The sequence below is a fragment of the Geotrypetes seraphini genome, chromosome 9, assembly GCF_902459505.1.
Source record: "Geotrypetes seraphini chromosome 9, aGeoSer1.1, whole genome shotgun sequence".
Taxonomy (NCBI): Eukaryota; Metazoa; Chordata; class Amphibia; order Gymnophiona; family Dermophiidae; genus Geotrypetes; species Geotrypetes seraphini.
In genome coordinates, this window is record NC_047092.1 from 151,415,440 (window position 1) to 151,440,208 (window position 24,769).

The 24,769-nt window shown below is 40.4% G+C and overlaps 2 protein-coding genes across 8 annotated transcripts in view; both read right to left on the reverse strand.

Annotated features, from left to right (window-relative positions):
* The window catches only part of XRN1 (5'-3' exoribonuclease 1), a 184,291-nt gene extending 173,885 nt beyond the window's left edge, over window positions 1-10,406 (reverse strand). For 4 of the 6 annotated variants that reach the window (XM_033958435.1, XM_033958430.1, XM_033958434.1 and 1 more), the window contains exons 1-2: window positions 9,730-9,804; window positions 14-246 (exon numbers count right to left, since the gene is read on the reverse strand). In XM_033958435.1, the coding sequence (XP_033814326.1) occupies window positions 14-246; window positions 9,730-9,804 (308 nt within the window). Of the gene's footprint in view, window positions 1-13; window positions 247-9,729; window positions 9,903-10,165 lie in introns of those variants that run through there. The other 2 variants (XM_033958431.1, XM_033958429.1) reach the window with 2 other exon arrangements.
* Window positions 10,407-14,099: 3,693 nt separating this feature from the next.
* ATR (ATR serine/threonine kinase) overlaps window positions 14,100-24,769 on the reverse strand; it is a 152,935-nt gene continuing 142,265 nt past the window's right edge. For both annotated transcript variants that reach the window (XM_033958442.1, XM_033958441.1), the window contains 3 exons: window positions 22,507-22,658; window positions 21,418-21,520; window positions 14,100-16,065 (listed from right to left, as the gene is read on the reverse strand). In XM_033958442.1, coding sequence (XP_033814333.1) covers window positions 15,892-16,065; window positions 21,418-21,520; window positions 22,507-22,658 — 429 coding nt within the window. In that variant the 3' untranslated portion in view covers window positions 14,100-15,891. The remainder of the gene's footprint in view (window positions 16,066-21,417; window positions 21,521-22,506; window positions 22,659-24,769) is intronic.

Below are 24,769 nucleotides of genomic sequence, written 5' to 3' on the forward strand. Positions count from 1 at the left end.
AAAGTATTAGTACCTGAAACGTCTCCCTCGCTGCTGGTTCATTTTTGCCCTTGGGGCAACTCCATCAACTGCCATAAAGAACACTTTCCTGGGTTTAATGATGCGAAATAAGACCTCAAGGTAATGAAAAATATCTGCAAAAATCTTATCATCTGATATTCGAAAGTGCACATCATCATCATTAGGGTGAGAACATTGATGGATAATTCCATTCATATCCAAATACAAGTTATCAAATTCTGGAATCTGAAAAACCAAGAGATTATTTATTAATTTTATTTATTTAAAACATTTATATACTCTCCTTATTGGACTAATCAACTTAACAAAACTACATAAAAATAATTTGTTTATGCAGCAGAAAAGCATATCCTCATTTGGTTCAGTCATAATGTTTCCAGACATCCATTATCGACATCTAAAACCCACTGCACAGAGGCTTAAGGAAGCTGTGGCTGAAAGATTCAATAGAGGTTTCATATTAACCCCTGGGTTCAATATATGGCATCCAAAATTGGGTGCTGATCCAAGATATGCGCCCAACTAAATTGGCTAACAGGACTTTAGTGTCTATAATTGGGTGGTAATTAGCGTCAAATGGAATTGGCACACAAATCTTGGTACATGCTATTCTATAACAATGTGCACCCAAATCCCTTAGCGCGCAACACAAAATGGTATGTGCCATGGGTGGTGCATGGGTGTTAGGGGCATGGGTGTTAGGGGCATTCTTAAAATTTGTATACAGTGTTATAGACTACCAAGGTGTGCACCCAAATTGAGTGCCAGGAGTTACAACTGGTTTCAGCAGACACAAGTCCTGCATACAAATTGGCACTGAATGCTCTTCTGGAATGGGCATTTAAAAAAAATATATTTTTATAATTTCTTTTTATAAATTTTTCAAAATGATGCACAGTTTACAACATCTAACATTGTCCAGCAAGCTACATTAAGTCTTGAATAATCACAACTATGTCCCACCCCTGTTCCTTCCCAATACAGAGGATTATCCCTCTAAATTGAAAGCTTAAAGCATAAAGGTACTAAAATCCATTATTTTTCTTGGTGAGGATAGTAAAAATTTTAACAGTGGTCACGCCATGCAACATACAAGGTCTATTCAAAAAGTTCCAGGACAGTTTGAATTGCGTGCCAATGGGAAGTTTTTTGAGACATGCTAGGAGTCGAATAGCTTGAAACCTCACGAGTATCCTCCTTTTTTCCATTTGTTGATATCTGTTTTAGACTCCAAGCTACAACAGTTTTTGCGAAAGTGTGTTTACATGATTGGTTAATTTTCATCATGTGCGACCTCAATGAGTGGGTAAGACGGCTATAGAAACTTATGAAATGTTGAAAGTGGCTTATGGGGAATATGTCATGAGTCATGGAAGGTGTTTTGAATGCGCCAAAATTCACAAATTTTGCACAAAAACACAATGACAGTTCTTCCCCAGCCACCTTACTCTCCTGACTTGGCCCCTGCTGACTACTTCTTGTTTCTAAACTTAAATCCACACTGAAAGGAAAGCAATTCGACACCATTGAAGACATAAAGCAAATTTTGACACAGCAACTTTTGGCGATTCCTGAGGATGCATTTAAGGACTGTTTCCCGAAGTGGAAACGATGTTGGGAAAAGTGTATACGTAGGGAAGGGGAGTACTTTGAAGGGGGCCCAATGGAATAAGTTGTAAGATTGTTTAATAAATTTGTATTAAATCAGTCCCGGAACTTTTTGAACAGACCTCATATGTATCCCATACTTTATGTTACCTATGCAGGGTATGGTATTTCATAGCTGTCAATTTAGACATCATCTGAAAGTAGTCTAGCTTGGCTTGCATGGAAGCTAGTATTGGAGCTTTCTCTTCTTGATGTGCTACTGCTAATGCAATTCGTGTAGCTGTAAAAATGTTATGAGTGAAAGAGTGAAATTTTTTCTTTAAAACTTTTTGAGCTCTACAGAGACTGACACCCTAAGAAAGACTTACGTCTTTTGAATTTCCTGTTTGGCTTCCTGAAGAAATAATGAAACGTGGCACGTCGAGGCCAAAAAACATTATTTAACAGATAAATGCTGTTTATCCTTTTGATGCCTTGCACAATAGTATCTTATTGTTCATTTGAAGGTACAGCAATGATTGGGTGGTGAGGTTTTTGAGGGGAACTCGTTCCCCTTTTTCCTCCATGTCTCTGAGCACAACCTTCTTATCTGATAAATTATATACACAAGTTTGATAATTTTTTGATCTCAATATAATTTTTAATGAAAGCGTGTTGTGTATTATATTTTACTGTAAAAATGTAGGCAGCTAATTTCTGTTCCATGGGGGAGAGCCCCAGAACTGGAATGTTCAAAAGGCAACATTGCATTAGCAAAGGACAGTGCTTGAGGGTGATTCACACTAGGAATCTCCCAATTTCTTGCCAGAAAGCTTGAATAATAGGTCAAGACCATCAGATGTGCTAAAAATCTCCTTGATGTCCACAATTTCTCTAGCACCTGCCCAAACCAAGTCCAAACAGACGTTTAATTTTATACAGCGTATAGTACTACATACAGTACATTTTGTAGCCATTTTCAAATCAGATTACTTGATACTGACAATTTACAGTAAATAAACACTTATAAATAGCTTCCCATTGAGTTATGGTTAATGATTGCTCTAGAGAGCACTCCCATGCAACTTTGTATGGTTCCTGGGAGGCTTCCTGCAGAAACAGTGCTTTGTATAGCCAGGAAATTCCACTTTTTCCCATTCCAATTCACAATGCATTTTCTAGCACTTGTTTCTCCTAAGTGGAGGTCCCAAAACATCTCTGCATTTGCAAATAGGCAAAGTTGGATACAGAAGTAAGAGTCTCGTGCTGTGATGCCATATTCTTTCTGGAGGGTTTTGAATTAAACAACATGATCCTCATCCCAGATTTGGCCTAGAGTTTGTAGGCCTTTCAGACCCTATCACCCAAGGATTGGTTCTTCTTTGCTCACTGCAAAACCATGCAAGGATTGTCCTAACAGAGTCAGGAGCGCAACTCTCCTATAGGGGCCCATGGCAGTTTCCATAGAGAAATGTCTTTAACAAATTTTTGTTCTGCAAGTATGAATACAGGGTTTATCTGTGTATGTAAGCCAAGCTGCAATTTCCTGCAGCAGGGCAGCTTTATAGTACAGTTGGAAATGAGGTACTCCCATTCTGCCTCTTGTTTTCAATTGATAGAAGATGGATTGGCGCACCCAAAGAGGCTTTTTATGCCAAATACAGGTAAAGGCTTTTTTATATTTATGATTGAAAAACATTTTAGGTATCATTATTGCAAAGGCCATAAACATATATAGCAATTACAGGAGTACAACCATTTTTTGTGTTGCGATTCAGCCCATCCAGCTAAGAGTTAAGCCTTCCCACTAGAGAATGACATGGGGACAAATTTGTCCCCATCCTTGTGGGATCTAGCTCCAACCCCGTCCTGCCCCGTAAATTCTGTCCCTGCAAGCTCTGTCCTCATCTGCACAAGCCTTAAAGTGTTTGAGGCTTGTGCAGATGAGCATAGCGCTTGCAGGGATGGGGCAGAACTCGCAGGGACGGGATTCTCTACTTCCCACCTAATTCACCAAATACTGTAGCTTTTTTTAATGAGTCTGTGTAGGTTTCTGTTTTAGTGATATCAGGCTTGTCTGTCTTGCTATATAAGTCCTTGTAGTAAGTTTGAAAGGCTTCTTGCAGTTACACTTAATTCCACCTCTCCTTTTTTAATGGATAAAATATTATTTCTCATTGCTTGTTTCTTAAATTTAGATGCTAAGAGCCTGCCGGTTTTGTCATTAAACTTGAAAAATTCTTGTTTGGCTCACTGAAGAGATTCCCCAATTGTTGTTAGAGGAACTCTAAGTCTAGCAGAGATCTTTTTAGTTAGGCCCACTGAGACTGCTCAGAGTTCGAACATTCCAACATGACCCTTGCTTCATGCTTTGTTCTAATGAGTTCAATTCAGTTCACAATTAATTTTCTCTTGCCCTCTTATTTTGATTTAAGGTAGCTTTTGAGACAATCACCGCCTTGAGCTCTTCCCAGATAACCTGGGGACTTAGCTCTGGCTGATCACTGAGGCTCAGGTATTCCTTGATCTCTAAATTTAGCTGATCTACATTAGGGAGATCTAGCAACACAGAATCACCATACCTCCAAGGAGGTCTTGCTTTTATTTCCTCAGTCAAAGTTAGCCTCAGTTCTAAGGGGACATAATCAGCCAGTGTATGAGAATGGATTACGCAGTCGTGTACTTGTTGCCTCACCAAACCATCTCCCATCCACATATCTATTCAGGAATGTGAATCACGGGTCTGAGAGTAATATGGTAGGTGTTGTCCTGTTGGCCTGGATGGATCTGTCTCCAAATATCAGATAGACCCCAGTGGGATAAGAGAAAGTGAAATTGCTCCCTTTCAGTCTGGGCATATAATACACATGAGGCTGTGTTGTCTTGTGCTGGGTCTAAGGTTAAAGTCGCCTCCTATGAGAAACCTACCCTCAGCATGTTTTTCCAAAAGAGCGCTCAGCTCTTGGTAAAACGCTCTTTGATTGTCATTTGGGGTGTATATGTTGACTAAGATATAAAACTTAGGGCCCAGTGTAATCTTCAAAAGGATATATCTTCCTTCTTTATCACAGATTTTCTCCTGCACTAAATTCTGTATTGAGCTTGTGATCAAAAATCCCTATCCCTTTAGTTTTCTTATTCTTTTTATTAAAGGCCAAGTAAGTGAATTATATTTATGTTTTAGCAGGTGTTCATGCTTTGGCAGGTGTGTTTCTTGTACTAAAACCATTGAGGCCTTCAACCGAAGTGCCTCTTTGATCAGTAACTGCCTTTTGCTAGGAGTGTTAAGGCCATGGACATGTAAAGAAACCAGACTAATTTGCATATTCACCATTCTTGGAATTTATGGGTATTTATTTTTGAGTGCTCATTACAGAAAAGCATTGAGCACTGATTTTTGAGCACCTCTTACTGTATTTAGCCCTAAATAACAAATTTGTTTTTTTTATAAAACAGACCCCCAAACTGTGGAAAACACTGTGCAGCAGTACCTACTGGTAGCAGAAGAAAGTTAGTACTTCCTCTAACTTAGCCTGCCCACCAAACACTGGAGCTTAGCAAAACAAAAATTAATGAACATCATAACCACTATATATAAAGGAAAAAGACAAAAAAAACCCCAAAGTATTCACAAACATGAGATCTGAATATCAGCAGCATTAAATTTGTTCCTCATAATTCTAACTCTTCATATCATCATTTTTTTCTACTTAGCCCTTGACACATGCACTTATGTAAGTTTGCTTGGCATTTTGAGCAGTAAATAGTTTTGGCTAAAATATTCAGGCTCCACTAATCAATCAACACAGTACTATATTTTAATATGTAAAGAAAAAAAAACCGGTCACACTCTTCATTCAACTTTTTCTTCAGTGTCATCTACCTTCAAGCTTAGAGTCAGTCTAGCCCTTTAAGAGAGAAAATGGTGAAGGGACAAAGCCACATCGACATTTCGGCCCAGACAATTGCGCGCAAGACTCCAGCGCGTCGCTGTAAAAGTAATTTTAAAGAGCTCCGACAGAGGGTGTGGGGGGAACCCTCCCCACACACACACTTTACTTAATACTGTTTGTGCTGCCGTTGGGGGAGGTGTGGGGGGAGCAACCCCCTACATTATACAAAAAACTTAACTTTTTTCTAAAAAAAATCAGGAAAAAGTTAAGTGCCCTAACAGAGACCAGCCCTTACCTGCGTACGTTTCGGTTCAGCAGGAACTTGTCTAACTTTGTCTTGAATCCCTGGAGAGTGTTTTCCCCTATAACAGCCTCCGGAAGAGCATTCCAGTTTTCCACCACTCTCTGGGTGAAGAAAAACTTCCTTATGTTTGTATGGAATCTATCCCCTTTTAATTTTAGAGAGTGCCCTCTCGTTCTCTCTACCTTGGAGAGGGTGAACAACCTGTTCTTATCTACTAAGTCTATTCCCTTTAGTGTCTTGAATGTTTCGATCATGTCTTCTCTCAGTCTCCTCTTTTCAAGGGAGAAGAGGCCCAGTTTCTCTAATCTTTCACTGTACGGCAACTCCTCTAGCCCCTTTACCTTTTTAGTTTGTCTTCTCTGGACCCTTTCGAGTAGTACCGTGTCCTTCTTTATGTACGGCGACCAGTGCTGGATGCAGTATTGCAGGTGAGGGTGTACCATAGTCAGGTACTGCGGCATGATAACCTTCTCCGATCTCTTCGTGATCCCCTTCTTAATCATTCCTAGAATTCGGTTTGCCCTTTTCACCGCCACCACCGCACATTGCACGGATAGCTTCATCGACTTGTCGACCAGTACTCCCAAGTCTCTTTCCTGGGGGGTCTCTCGAAGTACCGCCCTGGACATCCTATATTTGTGTACACATTTTTGTTACCGACATGCATCACCTTACAATTATCCACGTTGAACCTCATTTGCCATGTTGCGGCCTATTTCTCGAGTGCATTTATGTCATGTTGCAGATCTTCACAATCCTCCTATGTCTTCACTACTCTGAATAACTTAGTATCGTCTGCAAATTTAATCACCTCACTCATAGTACCAATTTCCAGATCGTTTATAAATATGTTGAAGAGCACGAGTCCAAGCACCGAACCCTGTGGCACTCCACTGGTGATGCTTTTCCAGTCCGAGTATAAATGAGTTCACCAAATAATGTTAAATCTATGAATGAGAAGAGACCCAAAACTATCAAATTCAAAAAAGCTAAATTAATCAAATTACAAGAATAAACTGGGAAAGATTCACAATGAACATCCCAAAAGCCTGCAGGGGTATTATGTTCTTCGAAGATCCTTCTTCCCAGCAGAGAATTAAAGTGGATTTTGCGATGCTTCAAGAGACACATCTTACTGACTTGGAACATGCTAAATTGTGCAGGGGTTGGGTGGGCACTTGCTTAACAACGACAGCAATTGGAAAGAAATGTGGGGTAGCAATTACTTTTCCATATAGCTGTGGCAACTCAGGTTGTTCCCTTAGCCACTGATCCAGTAGGGCGATATGTTTTTTTTGTACTTTGGTGATAGTGGGTGTCAAGGTGCTTTTGGGTAGCATTTATGCCCCCAATATCTATGATATATTATTCTACTCATGCTTGCAAAATTTTCTCCTATGCCTATGCTTCTGGGGGGAGATTTTTACCTTGCTTGGGATCCCTCATTGGATAAGTCTCACCCTTTGTTGGAAGTGAAGGGTCTCTCACAATTGTGTCATATACTAGACCTTATAGATTTTGGCAGATATTACTTCCGGGGGAGAGACTTCGCCCATATATCAAGAGCACCAGTCCCGTATTGACTATTTGCTAGTTTCTAGAGATCTTTGATGAAAGAATGGGCCTAATGCAATCTCAGATCATACGCCTCTCCTTAAGTCACTTCATTGGCTTCCCATCCGTTTCCAAATACAATTCGAACTCCTCTTATTGACCTACAAATGCACTCACTCAGCTGCCCCTCACTCTCTCTCTTTGCTTATCTCCCTTGTGTTCCCTCCCGTGAGCACCGCTCAGCTGGTAAGTCCCTCCTATCTGTGTCTTTCTCTTCTACCTTGCTCTGTAACTTTTTGAATGCTGAAGTGTTATAGATGTTTGTAAATAGAAGTACTAAGAGAGTCTCTTGAGATAAGCTGTGTATAACCATTTGTTGGCACACTGTTGGATGTTAAGAAAAATGTTAGAAATAAATAAAAGAGAAACTAGCATACTGCCTAGTGTTGAAGCACTTATCCAGACTCTGCTAGTCCAGCCTCCACAGCAGCAGGGATATGTGCATCAAAGGATTGGCAGAACCTTACTGAGTGTTTGAGCATGAGGCTCAGGACTGGGCGCTCTTTCACATTTTAGAGTTGGCAGTCGCAGGCATGAGAAGCAGTTGCAGATTTAGTTCAGGTTTGAGGAGAGGGGATGCTGAATTACATGGGAAAGGGGAGAAAAAGGGAGACATTCCATCCTACAGTGGTATGGGGTGGCATTGCCTCCCTCTTCTCCTCAAACTACACCCATACTTTTAAGAAACAAAGACATCCCCAAGAGCTCAGGGACATTGATCTTAGAGAAAATAAATGTGCATTTCCCTTCTGAAATGGGGAATATTTGTATATATTTTAACTCCAAACTAGTCCTATCCAAAAAAAATGATCCCTTGGTATATGCATGTATTGTGATTTATATGGCTAAATTCCAGCTTTCAAAAATCAGGATTTACAAAGACATAATACATATCCTTTTCATATACATGGAATTTTCAAAAGAATGTGTGCTATTGTACCTGTCTTCCTCCATAAAGAACAAGTACAAAATACTGTACACACAATCTTTGTACATAACTTTACTTTATACAAACACAGTAGTCTCCATTTGAAAATTAGCTAAACCTACACCTTGCCCTCTTGTTTCTATCCTGCTTGTTTTTCCCTTAAGATATTGTAAACCTTTCCTGCCCTTTTCATCCTCTTGGGGTCCTTTTACTAAGGTGTGCTAGCCGTTTTAATGCACGCTAAACACTAACGCGTCCATTATAGTCTATGGATTCATTAGCGTTTAGCGTGCGTTAAAACAGCTAGCACGCCTTAGTAAAAGGAGCCCCTTAGTAAAAGGAGCCCCTTGTGTTTAGTTTGGTTAATTTGTCTGTGTACATTCCCCTTGTTTTGTTTTTATTTTAAATATGGCCCGCTATTTTTATTTATTGTACACCGCTTTGATTTGACTTTTTTTTGTTAAAAATGGTAGTATATCACTCACAAAGTCACTTGTCCAAAGTTATAAAGAGTATCAGTTGGTGAAAAGAGATGTAAATAATCAGATTAGCCTCACTGTCATGCATATAAATGTAATTTTTTTATTAATCACTTTTATAATTAAGTCAGATTTAGGGCTCCTTTTATCAAGCCGCGCAAGCAGGGTTAGCGTGCTTTTTAATCATGCGCTAACCCCCGCGCTGGCCAAAACACTACCGCCTGCTCAAGGCAGGTGTTAGCGGCTAGCGCGGCCGGCGGTTTAACACGCGTTAAACCACTAGCGCGGCTTGATAAAAGGAGCCCTTAGTTTAACCTGCCTTAGCTGATACAAACTGTACCAACAGTACTAGCTCATCCCATGGAGATTCACTAGCCACTGAAATGCTACAACAGAACACTAATTCATTCAAATTTACACCATGCCACAAAAAAATTCTTCAATAGAAAACTAAGCAGCAAAGCACCACAAAAGGGGGCAGCACACAAAAAGAAAACTAGCAAATCTTTATTTTTTAAATGTGTCATTTCCATCTTGAATGATACCGCTACGCAACTTATTACTTGTTTCAGAGTTTCAACCGAAGAACTAGCCAGCCCCAAATAATGTGAATTTCTGAACCAAAAAAGGTTCTTTCGGATTCTACATTGACACATATTATAACCGTGTTCACTAACTGGATGGATGGCCAGCAAGAAAAGATACAGAAAACTGCAATAAGAGAACGCCTGATCGCACGCACTACAATCAGGATCTTTAAAGGGCACGTATAACAGCGCTCTCCGAGGACTGAACTAGCTCCAGTTCCGCAGCTGACAGCAGGCCCCGCGTCTCGCCAGCGCTAAGGCCACGTAATGCCGGCTCGGTCGGTGACAGCAGTCTGCCACCCTACCGCTGTCTCACCTGATGCTCCTTTACGACTTCGCTCAGGCAGGGATAGCGCTCCGAGATCCAGCGATAAAACTTGGGGACACCCATTCTTCAGCCACTAAAACTTAACACAACCCGGGTCACGAAGCGCTATGGAACGAAAAACGCTTCCGGCGCGCCGCTGACGACATTCTTTCCACGGGAGAGGCGAGGGGAGCTGGGCTCGGCCAGAGCGGCTGCTAAAATGCCATAGAGTAGAATAGAGAGCGGCGCTAGTCCTGCGGGTTCTCTGCTCGAACATTGAGCTCGAAAAAGGGAGAAAAGCAGCAGCAAGAGTTTGATTTAGAGAAGAGAGGCTGGATTAAGCGCGGTTTTCACTAATGTAAATCTGGGCAGGAACTAGCCTTTGTGCTTGCTTGGCTACAACGTGGCAACTTTTAACTGCTGCTGCTGCTACTGTTTTACTTACCCTCATGCGAAAGCAAAGAAGGCGGCTATTGCCTCCCATTGCTGGCCGTAGGGTGTTTTTTGTTGCTGAAGGAGGAAGACACTTGCAAAGTTAGCTAGGCCCGGACAAGCTGCTGCGTACTTATGCTTTCCAGTACCCTTGCTCTGTTTGCAAACTAGAGTACTGTAGCCTAATATAAAGTAGTTTTGGGGAGGTAGACAGAGTTGGGAGCTGTAGGATTACAGCAAAATGCAGTGCAAAGATTAGAAACCACCATCCAAACGTGGGAAGCCAGTTCATCAATGACAGGTGCTTTTTGACATCAAACCCAACAACTCAATTTCCAGTCCCTATCCCATTCCTGCAAGCAATGTCTTCATCTGCACAAGCCTCAAACACTTTAAAATCATAAGTGTTGGTGGTTTATACGGTTAAGGCAGAGCTTGCAAGAATAGGGCAGGGGCAGAACTCACATGGACGGGCCAGGAAATCGAGTTCCCATGGGGACAGGGAAAAAATTGTCCCAGTACCATTCTCTAAGCATATTCTGGACTTGTTCCAGTAATAGCAAGTGAAAGATGTTCTGACTTTAGTTGAGAAATACCTTCCTGAAGCTCAGAGACTTCTTCCATCAGATTATAGCTAAAGACAGTTCAGCAGATGAAGTGGAAGAAGTCTGAATGAATTTAGGATGTGAACTGTGCTTCTTTTATTAGCACAACTGCTCATTTATCAATTGGAAATTAATATTTAGATTAAAATATGTTAAGCTTTAGACAGTAGTCATCACATTATTTTTGTTATTCTGACCTTACTTTGTTACATAGCCATCAAAGCAAACAAGTCTTGTGAATGTTGGCTTTCAGGGGGAAAATCTAAATACAAGAACTGCTTTTGTTGTGACTTTTACCAGGTTTTTGTATAATGCTCTTCAATTGTATTTGCCTGTTCATACATTCACACATATACTGGAATGTTGTTCTGTGCATATCAATATCCATTTGTCAATAATCCAACACTTTACTTTTTATTCAGCAACTGTCCCCATGCTGTCTTTGGGCTCCTTTTACAAAGGTGTGCTAGCATTTTTAGCGCGTACACCAGATTAGCGTGCGCTAGCCAAAAAACTACCGTCTGCTCAAGAGGAGGTGGTAGCGGCTAGCGCACACACTATACCGCGCGTTAAAGCCCTAACGCACCTTTGTAAAAGGAACCCTTTGGTTTTTTTTAAATCCCCATGCTTTGCATAGAAGCCAGAAACAGGCACAAAATTATCATGCTATTGCATAAAAATGGGCCAGTGGTTGATAACATGATCAAATTTGAATTAGTAACTAGACTGAAAACATTAAGGAAATCAACTGCATTAGCATTTAACTTTTTAAAAGTTAATTTTGATAAAAAATAGAAAACAAAATAAATCTTGACAGCCCAAAGCAGATGTATTCCACTTACTAGAAAAGGTGGAAGGAAGGCCAACTGACACATGGTGTGGTTAAAAGATGAGGTGAAAGAAGCTATTCTAGCCAAAGGAATCCAATGAAGAATCAAGAAGCAGCATAAAAATTGGCAAATTTGATGTAAAACACTAATTAGAAAGGTAAAAATAATTTGAAAATAAGATTGCCATTGAGGCAAAAACTCATAATAAAAACAGTCTAAGCAGAAAGCTATTGTGGGAGTCAAGTTGGACTGTTAGATCATCACATAGTGAAAGGGGCACTCATGGGCAGGACCACAGCAAAGACACTAGGGATCTTGTATTAAGGTTAGTGCATGTTATTTGCAACATAACCCTTAGGAATAAAATGAGTCATGTACCACTGTCTCATCTCTCCTTTCTGCCTATGCCAAACAAGTCTACCGATGAAGCTGTCCTCTCCTATAACTCCATTCTCTCATCTTCTATCAATACCCTTGCCCCTCCCATTTCCCATCCTGGTTGACTCCCCAAATCCATTACCTGTGCTCCTGTGCCCAAGCTGCTTAACGTTTTTGGCTTAAATCCCACACGCGACTTCATTCATTTCAAATTCATGCTGACGTCCTTCCAATCCACACTTTTACTTGCCAAACAGGACTACAACCATTTAACTAACTCTCTTAGTGCCAACCCTCACTGTCTCTTTGCTACGCTCAACTTTCTACTCAAAGTGCCCCCACCTCCCATCCCCTGTTCACTCTCCCCCCAGACGATGGCTGAGTTCTTCCACAAGATTCACAAGATCCACCAAATAGGTCCCCAAGTGATTGGCCTGCTGGCTGCAGACCCAAGTCTGCTTCTTCTCCATACAGGCAGAGTTGTCTTCTCACTGAGGAGCTTTAGTGCACTGATGGCCACAAAAACACACAAAATATATCAAAAATAATAAATATACCGAGCAGATGGAAAAAACTGAAGGGAATAGCCGAGCCCTCTGGAGAAGGCGTTGAAAACCTGGAATGGATTCCTTCTGCATGGCTCACGAGCATGGGAAGAATACACACCTGTCCAGAATGACACACCTATTACTCTAGAATAGGTATTATTTTGCAGTCTGCTGGACCAGATCTTGTAAACCATTTCATTGGCTTAGTCTGAGAGACAATATATCAAGTGCCATAAATAAATTTTAAAAACTGGCTGGTTAAATTCTGACCTAAGGCTACAACCATGTTCCAAATTGCCTCCAAGAAAAAATAGCTAGTCTTACCAGGTTAAACAAGGCTGTTGAAGCTTCAGAACAGAGGGAGATAGCCAGATTTATGGGATGGTGGGCCAGCAGAAGTTGCAAGGGTGTTGCCATCAATGTTACTCAGTCCTCTAACATTGCCTCTATGATTGCTGCTGCACGCTATCATTCTCCCCACCAAACCTCCAGCTTCCCTGATCGAGTTTGGTGAGGAAGAGGAAACAAGTGTCAGGCATCTACAGAGTTCTGTTAAAATGTAATCTGAGTTCTCCAAGGACAAAGTAATGTTCTTTTCTTCCTTGTTGAAATTCTTCTAATTAGGGTAGATTAATCTGAGGGGTCTTTATTCAGAATGTGAAGAATTAATCCCCTGAAGCATCCATAGGCAAAACAAGAGGCCCTTGTTGGAAATGGATGGATTATGCCACCGGACTGTGACTACAGATGGTCTGAAGAGTTTGAGGCTTTTGGATGAGCTAACAAAAAAAAAAAAAATAGCCAGAGTTTGTTCTATGAATATGGAATTATTGGCAGATGTAGATTACAAGTCTTGTGAAAATTATATTTGGCTAAGTACCGACTAAGGCTGTTGACACAATGAAGTTGTTACTCACATAGTCAAACTTTTTCCTCTGTAGTTCAATCCTTTCTTTGGGAAATTAAGATTTTGGTTTTTCTTTTATTGCACTGCTGCTGTATTCTTATGTTTTATGTAAAGAATCTTTTTTTGAAACTTTTGATAAGTGAGTAGAATTTCTTTTGACTGGGATGTTTTCTTCTCTTAGGTTAGAAGTTTTTTCACCCATTGTTTTTATCTCTGCAATTTTGAATTTTTGCAGTTTTTGTATTGGGTCTTTTGACACTGAATATTTGGGCATGTTTAGAGCCAACCAAAAATATGAAGGTGTCCTATGGTAGGGTTCAATGGTGAAGTCTGTTAAACCAACTCTGGGACTTTGAAGTTGTTCTTTTTACTCAATTTTCCAGTTACCTAACACCAGTTGGTGAAGAAAGTAAAACTATAACATTTATCAGACTTCTTTTCTATACAAATTTTTAAATGAATATACTGTGCAATGTCTCCTTGTAAACCACATTGAGCCCTTTTTTTGCACGGATAATGCGGTATATAAAATGAAAGATTATATTAGAGTATCAATAAAGCCAGCATTATAAAACATCTTGTTTGCTGAGATTCTAATCAGATTATTTTTTTAAATCCTTTAGATTTATTCAGAACAAAGAATTGATTAAAAGGGGTCTTAATTTTTGTTATCCTTTTTTTAAAGTTGAACTTTATTGAGAAAATATTTGATTTACAAACAGAAGGAAACAATCCCAGCATCATCATTACAAAAACCATATTTGATGATACAAAAGAAGAAAAAATACTGCCTATAGTGATCAGTGTCTCAACACAAAGTTTCACAGTGTCAATTCTCTGACAACCCTATCTAACTATTGAAAAAGTATCATGTCAATATATTGCTTTAAAAAAATTGCTTATTGAAACAATTATTATCAATAAATATTATCAATCAATATTCATTTATTCCAAATTTATAAGGACTTCAGAGGTGACACTCATTGGACCATGTCGGTTAGAGTGATTTTCCACCGTGTCTCTTCACTAGTCCCATTTTTAAATATTTTATCACACTGTGTTTAAAGTGCTTGAGCAAATTTGCCTATTTATAAGCACGTAATCAATACAGTGTAGCAAGGTAACTTGTTAAAACTTAGGGCTCCTTTTACAAAGCCGCGTTAGCGGTTTTAGCGCATGCGGCTAGAACTAATGCCAGCTCAATGCTGGCGTTAGCATCTAGCACGTCCAGCAGTTTAGCGCGCACTATTACACGCGTTAAACCGCTAACGTGGCTTCGTAAAAGGAGCCCTTAGTAGCAAAAGTAGTAAGGTAGCTTTGTAAAACTTAGCTGTAGTCGTGTTGGGGAGAAAATGTTACTACCGACATGATCTTGTTTCGCCATTTCAATATACTGCTGTTCCAAGGCTTTTTAGCAACTTTGCTCAAGCATGTCTAGCACTTTAAACACAGTGTGACAAAATATTTAAAAATGGGACTAGTGAAGAGACACGGTGGAAAATCACACAAATCGACATGGTCCAATGAGCATCACCTCTGAAGCCCTTATAAATTTTGAATAAATGAATATTTATTGATAATAAATGTTTCAATAAGCAATTTTTTGAAAGCAATTTACTTTTCCTCTTGCTTAGTCTTTTTGAACAACTTTGTGCCTTTAAGTTCTAAATGTAAATATATATCATGAATTAATCAGAGGTATACCACAGTTCAAAATATTTCCATTATTTTTCAAAAGTGACTTGCCTCTCTTGATGTAAAGCCGGTAATTTGCACAGATATCATCTTAAAACAAAACACATACAGTAATGACAGACCACAATAAATTACGAAATACAGCATCTGTAATTTTCCAAAACTCTAATTTACATTTTTTTCTAGGTGGTTTTAAACAAAAGTGATGAGCTACAATTGTTACTTCAATCACTCCTCTTAAGCCCAAGTCCAAATGTACAGTTAACTGATACAAGGGAATCAGAATAGGACTCACAGTGAACTATATACCAACAGACATTTTTTAAAGCATGTACATAATGCCTCTGCAAAACAGAAAATACACACATTTTTCAGGTCCACCCAAACCAGATCCTCTTCAAAAATGTGTGCTAAGGGTATACCTGTGTAAGTAGCAGCTTTTCTAAAATTGCTACTTGGATGACACACAAACCTACTATTCACACAAGAAAATGCCAAATAACACTTAGAAAATGACCTAAGCCTCAGTACTTGCTGTTTCTCAGGTTCTGAACAGTTCTGACCAAAGCATATTTGGGAAGTTGCAACTTGAACTATAAACTTCAACAGTATTGGTTTTTCTGTAAAAATCTGAAACCTGACTCCCAAATGAATTGTTCTTGTCAGGGGTGCCCACATTATAATAGACATAGACTACATAGACTACATAAGCAACACATTTTGTGTATTGATGGTTGTACCAAACTTAATAAATTATTTATTCAAAATATACAACATTACATATATGGTGCCCAGCCCACATACATCTGACACAGCAAGTTCTCATTTGTTGCTTCTTGAATGAGGTAGTGAACATGGCCTTCAATGGATAAAGGTAACCCTTTTACTCGATTCCTGTTCTTAATTACACCTTGCAGTCGTTGCTCAATGTCAAGGACGTGTGTCTTGGCCTACAACAAACAGGAATCCATTAAGGGTCATTTATCAGTACACTTCTCCCTCTTTATCCACAGGGGTTAGGGGCAGAGCCGGCCTGTGAATATTAAAAAAAATGTGAATAATATTCGGGCTGGCTCTGACCCACCCCCCACTTCCCTCCGGCATCCCTTAAGCCTTACCTAGTGGCAGCCATTTCCTATGAGTGATCTGCACGGGGCAGGAACGTAGGAAGATTGCGCCTGCCCCAAAAACCCACTAGACCACCAGGTAAGACTTAAGGGGGGGTCTAATAGGGCTTAAAAATATCCCAAAAAATGAAAATGGATCTAAAAAAAAAATTGCGAATAACCGAATCCGCGGATGCTGAAACTGCAGATTCAGAGGGAGAAGTGTAATCTCCATTAATTCACAGCTGTTATAGCAATAGAAAATTCTGTTTGCCCAATAATTTGAGAAGCAGTGCCTTCCAGGCTCATATTTAAATACATTTTTAAAATATATTTTCTCTATTAGATGATGTGCCTTACTGGTGCCGTTTATAAAAAGAGGGGTGCTGGTACAATTCTAATTTAATCTGTTTGCTTATATTCTACCATTTTCCCACAAGGTCCAAAGTGGTTTACAAAGTCCTTTATTAAACTGTGGTACAAAGTGGGTCTTTTCCACATTTTATAGCCATTTTTACTGCAACATTAAAATGGCTGATTTTCTATTTTTTGTATTAATGGCCATATGCTGTCACTAATAGTGTGTGTGGTCTTTAATAATTATTACCATGAGATCATTCACTGTCACCCATTTTGAAGGTGGTAAGGGCTCACATGGCATCCCTGCACTAGTCAGTTAACACATGCAAATGTAGATGTGCTGTTTAGCACAGGAACGCTTGTGCTCTGCCCTTGACATACGCGTAAAAAAGATTTTTAGTGCATAGTTAGTGTGTGCACATTTGTCGGTTATTTCTGTTCATCTAAGCGGGTTTTCCAGTATGCCATTTTAAACCGCGTTAGTGCCCAATATTAGTAACTAAAATGGGATCTACAATAAAAGCAAAAATGTCTTAATAGTGTTAGCGCATACTAACAAAGTAGCACATTCTAGTTTTTTTTTTTGAGAAGTGCATCACAGGAAGTCAAAGCCAGGAAGATGCTCAGGTGCATAAGGAGAGAAATGGCCAGTAGTAAAAAGGGGGTGACAGTGCTATTATATAAGTCTCTAGTGAGGCTCCATTTGGAATACTTTGTGCAATTCTGCAGACTGCACCTTCAAAAATATATAAATAGGATGGAGTCAGTTCAGAGGGCTGCTACAAAATTGGTTAGCGGTCTTTGTCATAAAGCGTATGGAGACAGAGACCTTAATATGTATAATCTGTAAAAAAAAAAAAAAAAGACGGGAGAGAGGGGATATGATAGGGCATAGTATGAAGTTAAAAGGCGATAGGCTCAGAAGTAATATAAGGAAATACATTTTTATAGAAAGGGTGGTAGATGCGTGGAACAGTCTCCCAGTAGAGGTGGTGGAGACAAGACTGTCTGAATTCAAAAAAGCGTGGGACAGGCACGTGGGATCTCCTTTGGGAGAGGATGAGATAGTGGATGCTGCAGATGGGCCGTTTGACCTTTATCTGCTGTCATGTTTTTATTTTATGGAGAAATTAGGTCTTACCTGATAATTTTCTTTCCATTAGTCCTTCACACTATTCCAAACCAGTGGGATAGTTATGTCCATCGACCAGCAGGTGGAGATAAAAACAACAAAGAGCTGCCTGATATAGGTCCCCTCCAATCCCAAAGCATCTCAGTATTTTCAGAAACAAACAGAGGGAACTCAGGAATCAAGAGCCAGATAACCCTTGCAATCAATCCTTGCTCAGTCTGACTTGAACCCTGTACTGCAAAACCCTTCCATCAAATGTACTTGTTCTTTTTTTTTTACTTCTTTGGAAATACAGCAGAGTAACAACAGACCAAACACTGAGTGCACTGCAGTTCCGTAAACCCACAGAAGGAGGGCCTCTGGAATAGTGTGAAGGACTAATGGAAAGAAAATTATCAGGTAATACCTAATTTCTCCTTTCATAGCATCTTTCCCACTATTCCAGACCAGTGGGATGTTCCAAAGCAGACCTAATCAAGGAAGGGTGACAGAAGCTGCCGCCCGCAACACTGATGCCTCAAAATGTGCATCTGAATGAGCCGCCACATCAATCCAGTAATGCCTGCCAAAGGAATGGTGAGACAACCAAGTGGCCACCTTACAGATCTCAGCCAGCAACAAGAGGGCTGCCTCCACCCTCAAAGTTGCCAGGCATCTAGTGGAATGAGCCCTCAACCGACTCAGAGGCTGAGACCCCAACAGTAGATATACTGATGCTATGGCCTTCCTTATCCATCATGCAATCATAGCTTTACACGCCTCCAACTTTCTCTGTTGGCCGGCGAACCAAGCAAATTACCAATAAGACCAATGGAATGCATTGGTCACTTTGAGGTACTGCCGGAGAACCCACTGGATATCCAATAATCTGAGCGTCCAAATACTCCCTTTGAAAGGAGGGGAACTCAACTGACTGATTAAGGTGAAACGCCAAAATTATCTTGGGCAAAAAAGACGGAACTGGCCGCAATGACACGCCCGCCTTCGTAAACCACAGGAACGGTTCTCTTCATGACAATGCTTGAAGTTGTGAAATCCTCCTCACTGAAGCTATAGCCACTACAAAAAATGACTTCTGTCAGGTCTTCTGCAAGGCCTTAAGCACCAAATTTATGTTCCATTCTGGACATGCTGGTCTGAGAGGTGGCCAAAACTGGTCTACCCCTTTCAAGAAATGCACCACATCTGGGTGAGCCACCATAGTGGAGTTCTGAATGCATCTGTGAAAGCCAAAGCCACTACTTGGACCTTGAGAGAACCGAGCACCAAACCACAGTCCACACCTCTCTGAAGAAATGCCAGGATGAGAGACTGAGGCTGAAAACGGAGACACAGCATCTTCCACACACTACACCTCAAAGGTTCTCCACAACCTAGCATACACAGCATAGAGCACTTCTGAGCCTGCAACAATGTCACAATCATGGACTCCGACTATCCCTTACATCTCAGTCTTGACCTCTCAGGGCCATGCTGTAAGACCAAAGGACAGATCCACCATCAGCTCTGGCCCTTGCTGGAGCAGGCCTTGCAATTGCGGAAGATGTAGAAGTTACCTGTCCAGGTGGATCAGGTCCACGTACCATGGTCTCCAGGCCACGATGATGACCACTCCCTGAGAAGCCACCCTCCTGGGTCACGGTGGAAACACATACAGCAGGGAATTGTTTTGCTAGGGCAACAGAAGGGCACCCAACCCTCAACTGTCCAGCTCTCTCCAACGACTGAAGAGTCCACCTTGGCAATGAGCCTGGTAGCCATCAGGTCCAGACTTGGTTGGTCCCAGCGCTGAACAATGAGCTAGAAAACCTTGTCCAACAACTTCTATTCTGTCGGATCCAGAGCATTGGAACTGAGAAAATCTGCTTGAACATTTAGGGACCCCGCAATGTGCGCCGCTGACAAACAGAGAAGCCGACTCTGCCCACTTCATGAGAAGAGCCGCCCTGTCCTCCAACTGCCTGCTGCAGGTCCCTCCCTGCCTGTTGATGTAAGCAACTGCTGTCATATTGTTCGATAACACTCAAACTGGAGTCCAACCAAGCAAATCGCTTGCAGCTCCAAGAGATTAATGGGTCTATAGCTCTTAATGTCTCAGAAGCGCACCCTAGAGAGGGAAGAGCCCAAACGCATCGAGCCCTTTGGCCTATCTTCCAACAAACGTTGCAGTTTGGTCTCCCCCAACTCCTTGACCAGAGTCGTGATGTTTTCTCCAAAAAGAGACCTAGACTGAAAGGGTAACTGCACCAGGCACAACTTAGAAGCAGCATTCACTGCCTAATTCCTTAGCCAAAGGTGCCTGCGAGCCACCACTGCAAGGGAAAGACCTCTAGCAAAGGCCCGGAGCATGTTGTAAATCTCATCTGCCAGATAGGACAGACCCAGTTCTATTTGGATACAAAGATGCGAGTCTGGACCCAGCGTTTGCTGGAGCCATTGCACACTCATGCTACAAAGAAAGAGCATACCGAAGCCTGGAGACCCAAAGCTGCCACTTCGAAGACCTGCTTTAGGGTATGCTCAATTTTCCTATCCTACAGGTCCTTGAGAGCAATACCCCATTCCACTGGCAAGGTTGTCCCCTTTGTCACCGCCGAAACCAAAGGATCCATTTTTGGTATCTGGAACCTCTCTTTAACCTCTAGTAAAAGAGGTTAGAGCAGCGCTATAGCCCAACCCACCCATATCTGGCATTTGCCACTCAGCAGAAATCAGGTCCTGAATATCTGGATGCATGGAAATGGCCTTGGGCAGATCCCCCAAATCCCTCATCACTGAAGACTTCTCAGGACCAGCGGCAGAAGGATCATCAATCAATAGAGCTGCCAATGCCTCTGAAATGAGAGACCCCAGTTCCTCCTTGTAGAACAGTCACAAGACCTTAGGGTCATCGCCTTCTTTGGGGAAAGCTCCCCATCCTCTAAGGACTCTCGCGAAACCTCCTTCGAACAGATGGAGGCACTGGACAAAGTAGGAGATGGTGACGCATCCCTACCACCTTCCCTGGGAAAGCTCACTCAGTGACTCTTAGGAGCTGGAGGCACCACCTGCGATACCATGGGTCAGTAGCCGCAGAACCTGAAGCCAGAGCTCCCCCCCCCTACTACAGGAGGACCAGAAGGATCCAAAGACCCTGCCTAAGCCTGCTTCATGAGAAAGGCCTGATGCAATATCAGGATGAACCCTGGGGAAAACAGGGACCCTGCAGCTGAGACGCAGCCAAAGTGCCTGAGGAAGAAGGATCCAGAATGACTAAGGGCTCAGAAAGCAGAGGAGCCGCTAAAACCTCTGAGCCATGTGGCTGCTGTTCCCATGTCATGCTGCATGGGAACTGCAGCCGCCAACTCTGATGAACCGGACAGCTGCGGTCTATCCAGTATCAAGAATTGATAGCTATGACCATCCATCTGCTTGGAGATAGAAAATACTGAAGAGCTGTGGGGTTGGAGGAGACCTATATCAGGCAGCTCTTCGTTGTTTCTATCTCCACCTGCTGGTCGATGAACATAACTATCCCACTTGTCTGGAATAGTGGGAAAGACGCTATGGAAATAATTGTTATTGATTTGATATACTGTGTTACAGTTAGGCCCTGACAAGTTGGCAAAATGTGGCCAAGTTTGCATTTGATAATAAAACAACATTCATGTGCAATCTACGTAAGAAATATTTAGATGCACTTTTTGACCTCTCATTTAACAAACCTTTTCATTAACAACTTCTCCCGTTTCATTTGCTGGTGCTCTGGTACCTTTCACCGGCTTACTCCACTCCACAAGCGGATCATGAAGAAAAGGCTTCAAGACACTAGAAAAACCAAAAGAAATACATTAATGAATACCTATGGGGACCAGCCATTAATTTTCTGTTCTCTGGAGATAAGGGTCATACTGGCCTGATAAAGAGAAGATTCTTCCCAAAACTGTGTCACAGATATATCAAGTTAGTCCTCAACTTGTCCTCATCTCAACTTGTATGTTCACTCTTAATATCAAACTACACTGGAATTGGAACTACAGCCCTTTTCAACTGAAATCATAGCCTGTGCCACCTGAGGAAGACATCTTGACATAAATGTTTGCTGTGATATTTTCTGATCATTTATTCAGATTTTATTAGCCTCTAAGAAGCAGAACATTCTATGCATAAAATCAAATCAAAATATGACTGAGGGAGTCTAGGAAATTACAGTTTCCCTCAATAGCACTCCCTCACAGTTTCAGAATCACCTTAAAAGGCAGGCAACAGAGCAGAGAAGAATGACTCAGCAGGAGCAGAGCATAGAAGGTGTGGTCAAGGCAGCTTAAAAACTCTAAGCACAAATTAGAAAGGGTGGCCCAGACAGAGAAGAGCCTTCTATCTTAGAAGTGTAAGCTGCTGAAGCTCTATCTACCCTGCTAAAACTATAACTTTGGAACTCAGGGCTAAGCCTGGTCCAATTGTGCTAATTTTTGGAAAAACAGAACTTTAACTTGTGCTTCCTTTTGAGAGAGAGAGAGAGAGACAGATTAGTGCATGTCATGGCCCTGCAAGAACAGGCCACAGGAGAAACTATTTTGAGCATAAAAACTTAATTTTGGTATTTTTATTTTCTCCTGAGCTGTGAGAGGAAATAAATTGCTTAGTTTCACATTTAAAACTCTGTGTGGCTGTGTTTTTTAAGGTCCCAGGCTAATTCTGCTACAATGGCATAGGTTAAAAAAAAAAAGAGAGAGACTGAAAAATAACATTGTATACAAGAGGAACTTCCTGTGTTATGGACTATTTCTCTCTAGTCACTCCCTGGTTATTACCTCATGAGAGATTCTCTCTGATCACGCATTAATCGCATGGTGACTTCGCAAGCTCTCCGAAACAGACCTTCTGTCCCCATGGGACCCATTCCACTGACCATATTATGAGTAAGACGAAAAGGTACAATTTCTGGAACTTCAAAAGTTTCTCCCTTTAATGTGATAAGAAATATTTTAATTTTCCTGATGAAAGTTAACTGTGCATTAGTTGATAAAACATTGGCACATTTTATATTTTTTTAAGGGCATAACATACACCAACACCACTTTCATCTACTAAATTATTTAAACAAACAATCTCCGCTGTTTTACTCAGGCAGGTAGCTTTCATTATTGCTCTCTCAAGAAAATAGAAATCTAAGAAATAAATGCAAGTCTCTTTCTTTAAATGTGAAGTTTTTAAAACATTTTATATAAAGATGTACATGAATGAAATTTCAGTTATTTATAACAGTAACACAATAATATAGGAAGGCCTGCTTTTCTACATAGGCGATTTTACTAAAGTTCTATATTTTTTGTTTGACTGGAAGCTATTCATTTCCAGAATCATCATGATTTTAAATTCTTTTTAACACATGTGTGACAATTTTACTAGGCTGTTCTGTTACTGTTGAGATTTTTAAGTAAAGTCTACATTATATCCCCAGATGTTGCTTAGATAAACTGAATATAAATTTGTGCTTAGGGCTCATGTTTCCCCCATGGAGAACCTTTAGGGCTGATGGGACTTGCCCTAAGAATGGAGCAGTGAAAGCTACTTTAGGCCACATGTTTTGGCACTGTAGATTAGTAGCAGAGCTATGGAATTAGATCTGGATCAGTCACTTTATTCTGAGGATTTTGTCTTCTCTCCTACCAATATGCTTTTTCAAGGAAGTACAGATTTTGCTTTACTTTCTGGCAGTCACAGATCTTTTCTGAAGAAGGTCTTGTTGCTGGAAAAGAAAACTATTTTATGCTTTTGGAGATAAAAGCATCTTACAGGATTTTAATAATGGAAACACATTTTATTTGATCTGGCACTTATGGAACAAAGAGATGCTGGGAATAATAATGATTCAAAATGGACACAATTCCAGAATATTTGGGAACCTTATTGGATGTCACTCTCATATAAAGATTGTAGCTTATTTTAAATAGATAATCTCTTAATATTTTATGTTGATTAATTTTTTGTTTTAACTTTTTTTCAGTGGATTACCTTTTGAGGTCTTTCGTATTATATGGACCATCTCTTGGGGGAGGATGGGGAATAGGGTGGGATGCAAATATTTGCTGTTATTTCTTCTGTGATAAATATTTTCTGACCTATTTTCTTTTACTGATTGCTTATTTATTTATTGTTTATGGGGGTTGTAAAAAATAAAAGGAAAAATTGTGGCGTATTGGCCAGATTCCTAAAAACTCAAATAATGCCCACTGACCCCCTCTTTTATAAAGGTGCACCAATTGATTTAGCACACGCTAAACTCTAACGCATCCATAGGATATAATGGACACGTTAGCGTTTAGTGCATGCTAAATTGGGTAACGCACCTTAGTAAAAGGACCCGTGAGTCTGGATTTTCTTGACAATATTACATTACATTACATTAGGGATTTCTATTCCGCCATTACCTTGCAGTTCAAGGCGGATTACAAAAGAATTATCCAAAATGTATTACAACAAGAACTTACAAAAAAAAAAATATGCAACCCATATGTGGATAAGTACACACCACATATTGTCTTAGTTAATTTACTGTTGTTTTTATTATATAATATGTTTCCTTCACTTATTGTTGTTTCAAGAATGTAACTTTGTTCTATGATGATTGTTTTATAGGATGTAAGCCAATAAAGATTTATTTAAAAAAATAAAAAACAACCCAGCAAGAATAAGTATAATAAAGGGGCTCTAAGGGTTGTTTGGTGTGTGTGTGGGGGGGGGGGAGGGGGAGGTTCTGAAAAACTTGATGACTTGCCGATTGTTTTTTCTTCATTACCTGTATCTGATTTATTGTATTGTAAAGCTTACATATCTTTGATTGGTTGTACTGCATTAGTCATCAATAAAAATCGTTTTAAAATAAAGGGGCTCTAACTTGTTAAGCATATCTTATGAACCATTTGCTTATTACTGTTCAGAATTTAGTTCATATGTATATTCATAGAAGTGGTCTTATTTACATTACATTAGTGATTTCTATTCCGCCTGTGCCTTGCGGTTCTAAGCAGATTACAATTAGAAGAGACTGGACATTACCGAGAGAATTACATA